Raw genomic sequence first — 8,019 nt, 5'->3', positions numbered from 1 at the left:
CCAATACCAAATCAACTCAAACCAAACCATAATCGGATTTTTTTTCACCGGCTTAACTCGAATTATCGTTTGATGCGATTTATCGATTTTCTTTGTACACCTCTATTAACGAGTCACTAGTTCGATCACCAAAGATCATAATTAATTTAAACAATAGTGTCACGACTTCGAATTTAGCAATCTCTTCACCATTGTTTGCCTTGTTCAAACTTTTCGTGTAGCAGAAGAGTTAGCAACACAAATACACAATTAATTCGATCTAACCACTAAACACACATGTCCGTTTCAGGTTAATATATGCCTGCTTGACCTCGAGGAGTGGCAAAAAATACATAACTTTAATCAATTAAATGCCTCAATATTAGATGTGAGACTTCCCAACCTTTATATACTTTTTCTTTGTCGAATTCCCTACCTTAGTATAGGAAGAATTTTTATAAAGCAATACAGTTTAGAGTTTAATACAGTGATACACATAATTACTGTAACATTGTATGTGACTCCATGCACCGTATATACTGTATTTACCTTGCTACAAAATACAAAAAATAGCTACGAATTATAATTATTTAAAGTGTATTTATGTATGATAAATACAGTGTATACATTAGTTATACCATGTAATTTTTAGAGAAATTTTCAGAAATGACTATTGTTTAATGGCGATTAATTTGCTATAGCTATCATTTATTTAATTATTTCCTATAACTATGTTTTCACTTGTTATAGAGAGTATTCGATGTATTCAGGCTACTGTATTCATGAATACAGTAGCAAAACTTGGCGGAAAACAAGAAAGTCCAGCTAAACATAGACTGTATTCATATGTATTCGCGAGCTGTATTCGCGAGAAGTATATCAGGTTATCTATAGTGCAAAACATATGAATACATACTGCAGATACATTTGAATACATATATACATATGAATACATAAATTATATTAATTAAAAAAATATATGAATACATTCTACAATATATTGAATACAGACTACTGAATATATAATGCTGCACAAAACAGTGAAACAAAGTGAAGCTTTGAAATTATATAATTACATTGAATACAATTAAATACAGTGAATATATTAAAAAAGTAGAAAAAAACTAAAGACAGTGAATACAATGAAATACATGAAATACGACGAGATATATTGAATACAATGAAAATAAAGTATCTTTTCCCTTAACCCCTGAATCATCATCCATATGTTTTCTTCTCTTTTCCGCATCAGAAAGTGTTGATTCTTTCGAAGATTTCTCAAATTGGGCTTGTTTCAATGTCGGGTAACCCACTTGTGAGTTGTTGAATCAGCTATTGGAGATGAAATTTTGAGTTTTCTGGTAAAAGCATAACAATGGTGATTATTTCTAAAAAATTAGTAAAGGGAAACAGAAGAAGCAATGTACTAGCGAAAATCTAACAACTTTAACACTTATCACAACTTTTTGGAGCAAAAAAATTTGAAAATTTTGCGAGATAATTTGAGAGAGAGAGATCATGGTTTCTGAAATTATATACTATACGGTGGTCTTGTGAGAGAAAGAACATAAAGTAGGAGAGAGAAAAATATTACTCAGCGTATTTAATGGCTAAACGGTAGGGAGTGACCATAAATACATATTTTGCTATAAAACCTAAAAGGTAGCTATAGAAAATAATATTTTAAAAGAATATTTATTTATAATAAATAAGGTGTAAAATTTTGCTATAGGAGGTAAAATTTCCTAATTTTTAGGCACAAAGAAATGAATTAATGCGTCACTGGACTGTAGTTTAATTGGGCCTAGGCGTGAAAAGCCCATAAAATAAAAGGCCCAATAAGAGAACAATCAGCCGAGGGGATGATGATAGAAGAGCCGAGGAGGAAAGATGAGTGTTGGGGGGTGGGAAGGGGCAAATATTCCAGAAATTGCTAGAAACATCTGCTTGTCTCTTCGCCATTTCTCTTATCTTCATCTCTTTTTACTAATACCTTCAATCAAATACCAACCCTTCAGTACAATAAGAGTCAGAAATAAAATACTCTTCAGCGACAAAAGTGCAGATCGCAAATTGCAACTGAAATGCCATGGACAGTACGGACACTGACATGATGGAGGCGGAGTCCGCGGCGGCGCCACCGCAACCTCCACGGTCACAACTGCATTCCAGTTCGGGCAAACACGACGTCGTTAGAGGCATGCTCACTACTGCTCGCCAGCTTATCGATCAAGGCAAGCCTTCTCAGGCTCTCCAAGCGGTAATCTCATTTCTCCCTACCTTTAGCCTCGTCTTCTGAAATTTTATATGATTTTAAATTCTTTATTTGACTGAAAATGAATGCTAACTGTCTCTTAATTTAACTATTGAGTGAGCGGTGAGTTTTTATGTAAATGCTAGTGTTGTTTTTTGTGTGGCCATTTTTAACAGACTTAATTTCACTTTTTGGTTTATACTAATTTTCATGATCATATTCACTATTAGGTTATTTTGACAGAAAATTTATTCTTTATCTAATAACCAACTATAAGCTGATTTAATCTAATCAATTTTTTCTTTAATAATCAGCAATCTAAATAATCTCAGATACTTGTATAATTTAAACCAGACAGACGAAGTACACTGTAATAACTTGGATTTAGCTGACAATTCTAGGCTACACATCCTGACATTCAGGTGTCTCATAGGATTGGCGTTATGAAGTTGTGTAGATTTTACAAGAGTATTTTTGAAATATGTAAGAAAGATATTCATACCTACCTATTGTGGAATGTGAGATACACTATCCTGTAATCATTGTCAGCGAAGATTCACTAAGAGAGTCTCCGTTGATGGATAAATAGATTGTTAGACGTGCTAGAATTGACACTTCATGGACAACTTCTAAGAGCTTAGCTGAATTCTTATTGCCTGTCAACTCTGTTGCTTATGTCAATGAAGGGTGAGTACATGATTAGTGGAGAAATGTAACGTAGTTAACATGCTAAGATATCATTAAATATTTTAGTGCCGGCAGTGTGAGCTTTTTTATTGGGATGTCTCAAACAGTTCCAGTATAACTGAAGTAGCAATCTGCTATTCCATACTGTGATGATATACGATTCTGTAGTAGACTCTCTGTTTCACTGCCTAAGATTTAAGAAACAAAAAGTTTTTGTAGTGGTGTTATTGTAAAAAAGATACTCTAGTGGTGTTATTGTCACCTCATAAACCTCCTTAGGTTTGAGGCCTAATTGGTATGATCTAAAACTTTTTGATAAGTGTTACTATTAATTATTCTGCATTTTACTGTTCAAGTCCATTAGCTACCTCACATAGATTTTGTGCATGGATGTCACATTTCATGCACAAGCCACTTTTGCCAAATCCTTTGAAGTATCTCTTAATTGACAATATCGTTGACAACATTTCAAACGATTTTTTACAAATGGCTTCACGCATGAGAGTTATGGACAAGTGGCTAAAGAGATTAGCGAATTGGCTTCATGCATGGGGTTACAGACAAGTGGCTTCATAACATATGGCATTTGTTATGATAAGAGGCCGTTTCACAGCTAATAAATAACTAGTCGAAATCCTATTATTCTGCAATCATAAGCGTCCTTCAACAACTCTTGTACGCCTGGTGTTTCTTCCTGTGATTTTTTTCTTCAACAAACTATTAACTGTTCCTGTTGTTATTCCTCTTTTCTGACTTGCTGAATTGTTATTTAAATTTTGTTGCTCCTACTGCCTCATAGAGGCAAACTTGTTTAATCCGGGATGAAATAGTTTCTTTGATTGTTGAAAGCAAGGAAAAATATTGACAATATTTATATATGAGGATTCATACCGTCAACCCCAACTTTGTTTGGGACTAAGGCGTAATTGTTGGTTTTGTTATTGCTATTTATATATGAGCAGATATATGTGGAGTTTGTGTCGTGTTAGACACTGTCCTAAAACAGGACGATGTCTAGTATGACTCAAGCTCCTTGTTATCTCCTCATAAATAAATAACTATTTTAGTGTCATTATTTATCACTTACTTATTTCAGCAGTATGAAACTTCTCTCAGGATTAAAGTAGCCTTCCTCTTATGGAAAAAGGAGTACCCGAACATCAAAATTTAAATAACAGCCAACAACTTATGAGTGGAAAAGAAGAAAAGATATAGTAGCTAAGCATTTGTATGGAGATTAATTGTATAGAAAATAAGGCTAAAGAGAGTAGATATTAGGATAAAGTAATAATTCTGATGCACGAGGAAGCCATAATTAGGCCAATTTTTTGTATGTTCATGAAGGAGTAAAAATGGGGTATTTATAGGAAGAGGAGATGTTTCTAACCATGCCATTTGTTATGGTTACATGTTAAGTGGCAAGACACTTGATTATGTCCACTTGCCACTTAGCAAAACATGAAGTCACTCATCCATATACATTTTCCACTTAAACAAATAGCTTATGCGTAGATTCACCTTCAAGCGCTTGTCAAACATCTTTTACATTTGAAAAACTGGGCATGAGAGAGCTGTTGAAGGAAGGCTTATGAGTGCGTGTGATTGCAAATAATGTAGTTATGATTAGCTAATTATAGGATGTAAAATGGTCCCTTGGCATGACGAGTGTCATAGGCCATGAAGTCACTTGTCCATAACATACTTGAAGGGCCGGACTACAAAGGTCTATTGTGGCGCAGCCTTGTCCGGACTACAATCTTTTGAAATATTGGTAATTTAGAGATATTTCAAAAGATTTGGGACAAATGGCTTGTGCATAGAAATGTAGCATCCATGCGTAAGATCTATTCTAGGTTGTTAATGGCCTTGAACAAATGGCTAAAGGACCGCTTACACTTGGCAAGATAGAGATTGATGTTAAGGTGCTTTTAGCAGTTAAATGGACCTCATGACTCTGAGTTGCAAAAATTAGTGGGGTATACGCCCAAAAACAATTAGTTCTGTACCATATATATATTCAGATTTTTCACTGACATTATAGTGTTATGAAAAATTCTCATTTTCCTTTTGTGTTCATGTTAATCTTGGTATTAATTAAATGCGGTAACAGGTGGTGATGGCCATGAGAACCAAAGGCGGTGAGCAAGCTGTATTTCAAGCCCTGAATCGTGCTCAGGAACTGTACAGAAATAAAGTACAGGCAAGTGTGGCTGCAGATGAGCTGGCTTCTTTATTTGCTGAGTGTGCCATTGCTGAGGCCATGCCTCCTGTATCCCAACCGTCTGAACATAATACAGTGGATAAACCAATTGAAGTAGATGTTGATGGAATGTCAATACTAGCTGAAACTGGCAGAAAACAGATAATGCTTGATGCATTCTCTGATGGAACCAGCTTTGTCTGCTTACACTGTGGGGGTCTAGTTAGCACGCACCGCAAAGATGAGCACTACTCATTCTGGTGTTGCAAAATGTGACATAGTTTGCTACTTGATTGGGTTACATCTCCTTGCTCGGTCTTGGACTGAGTGCTACATTTTTCATGTCATTACTCATCATGAGAGGCTTATATCTCGTGCATGGTGCTTGTGCACCATAGGTGGTAGTTTCTACTATATACATAACCTGCTCTTGGTTCCAGATGTACTCTCCTTAAAGGCATGTTGCTGTAAGCGTTACATGGCCAATTTGGTGGCTGAAGTTATGAATGCCTGAGGTAGTACTCATTACTTAACGTCATATGGTTAGATATTGGTTACAGCAAATGTATTCGGTTCTAGGAGTGTGTTTGTGCACATTTGTGCTGTTTAAGATGTTTTCAAATAATACGCATGTCCCTTGTGTGAGCTTGTAAGTTATGGTTGTGTCAAACTTAAAGGTGTCAAAGGGGTGGGCCGGGCCCGGTCGGAAAAAAAAGTGACCGTCCGGTCACCAATCCGGGCCAGTTACTGGTTTTTCCATACCGGGTTTAATGGGTTCGGGCCCATCCGGTTAAATATTGAACCGGAATTGGGTTTATTTAAATTTTTTTTTTTGTATTTTGTATAACTATCGTAATTTATATTAATATAAAGTAAAAATATAAAACAAAAAAATAATTTTATAAAAAGAGTGTTTGAATAAATTTCAAAGACTTTAAAACTCTTATATTTGAAATATTCATTAGGAATTTAAGATAATACAATGAACATGAAAAAAATATAACTTATAGTATAAATCTTATATTGGATACTTAAGCGCTATAATAACTTGATATATAAGGATAAAACTTCAAAGGCTTTCATAGTTCCATTTCAAATTTTCATTGCATAATAATATTTTAAATTAATCTAACAAACTAAAACATTAAGCATAAATACGTCTAATAATTTTAAAATAACACAAATTGTCTCAAATCAACTTAAATACGAATTTATGAAGGACACTCAAGACAACTCTTCATATGCCTCCTTAAACAGCTCGTGCCCACCCACTTTAGACGAAGATTTAAGACTTGACCACAGTTCTTGTACTTTACTTTGTGAACTTCTTCATTTTCTTCTACCACCTCAAAGTGTTCCCAAACATATGAGCACACTCTAGAATCACGGGGCATGATTTAACTTGAATTGAGAATTTAAGTTTGAGAAATGAGAGATGAGTGAAGAAATGAGAAAGATGGGGTGTATTTATAATTTTTCAAAGGGCTAAATTAGTAATTACTTAAAGTGTTATTTTTTAAAAAAAAAATTACCCAAAAACGAGCTATTCTTGCAAAATATCTGTTGGCCATTGGTCAAATTTGAAGCTGACGGTTGCCAACGGTCAAATGGATTTAAAAAATATTCAGAAAATAACCGTTGAAATTATTCAGGCTGGTCCGGTTAACTGGTTCAATAGTGTTTTCCCTTGGTCGGAGTTGACCGGTCTGGTTTACCGTGAAGAAAAATGTAAACGTCCCAACCCCCTAACCCCCCAAACCCAGCGCTACTCGGCCCCCTACTACCGGTCTAGGTTAATACCGGTTTGGGCCGGTCCGGAAACAGGTCAACCTGACCCGTTAAACACCCATAGTCAAACTTGTGCTTAACAATCTTTTCACATCTGAAGATTAGCATACTGGCCTCATTTGTTTTTTTAAGATTAAGACATCTGAATCTGAATATACATATGAATATTAAGATATGTATTAAGATCTGAATACTAAATGATTACGATTATTTGATTTTTAATATCTGAATGTATAAACTTTATCTTTATTTGAAAATTAATGAACATAAAATTCAAATGAAATATTAATTAATCTAATATTCTATCAATAAAATATATAAAAAAAATTTAAAATATGGCAGTTGCTGGTGGCGATGGCTAACGATGGTGTTTATGAATGTCGACTATAGCCGGTGGTTGGTGGTAGGTTTGGTTGATGATTGTGGTTCAGGGTAGTAGCTAGTGGTGACGATTATGATTGAGGATGGTGGTGGTGAGTGATGATAGTTAATAGTGGCGGAAGGTGGTAGTAGATGTGATTGAAGAAAATGGTGGTGGGTAGTGGTAGTTAATAATGATGTGCAGTGTAGGTTATGGTTGTTGATGGTGATGGGGTAGTTAGTTGTGGTAGTTGAGGTGAATGAGTGTTGTTTGTGTTTGAGAATGATGACGGTGGGAATGGTGCGGATGATAGGTAGTGGTAATCGATTATGGTGGCGGCTATGATTGAGAATGATGGTGGTGGTGGTTGAGTATGGTGGCGGTGATGGTAGAATGGTGGTAGTTGATAATGGTAGGCGATGGCGACAATTAACAATGGACATGGATGATAGCACTTAATGAAATTAAATCTTTGTTATGAATCTTAATCATACAACCTATTCGAACCCATTAAGTGGTTGTGAAGTAAAAAAAACAAACACATTTAATGATTAAGATCTGAATAATTAAGATTCAGAAAAACAAATGCACTTAAATGTCTGAGATCTGAATGATTAAGATTCAGACCTCCATTAAGTGGAAACAAATGAGGCTGCTATGCTGGTATAAGTAGCATGACCCCCAACTTCCAGAACATATCACCAAAAGAAATGCAAAAAATACCCTCACTCTAACATAGCATTCCATTGC

General features: G+C 35.1%; 1 protein-coding gene across 1 annotated transcript; it reads left to right on the top strand.

Moving 5' to 3' along the window:
* Positions 1-1,861: 1,861 nt before the first annotated feature.
* LOC107761404 (uncharacterized) lies at positions 1,862-5,765 on the top strand. The gene is made up of 2 exons (XM_016579631.2): positions 1,862-2,239; positions 5,031-5,765. Exons 1-2 carry the CDS (start codon positions 2,069-2,071, stop codon positions 5,394-5,396), a joined length of 537 nt encoding a protein of 178 aa, XP_016435117.1. The 5' UTR covers positions 1,862-2,068; the 3' UTR covers positions 5,397-5,765.
* Positions 5,766-8,019: the final 2,254 nt, after the last annotated feature.

The sequence above is a fragment of the Nicotiana tabacum genome, chromosome 16, assembly GCF_000715075.1.
Source record: "Nicotiana tabacum cultivar K326 chromosome 16, ASM71507v2, whole genome shotgun sequence".
Classification (NCBI taxonomy): Eukaryota; Viridiplantae; Streptophyta; class Magnoliopsida; order Solanales; family Solanaceae; genus Nicotiana; species Nicotiana tabacum.
The sequence above is the reverse complement of the archived record's forward strand: the minus strand, read 5'-3'. Positions and strand labels throughout refer to the sequence as shown.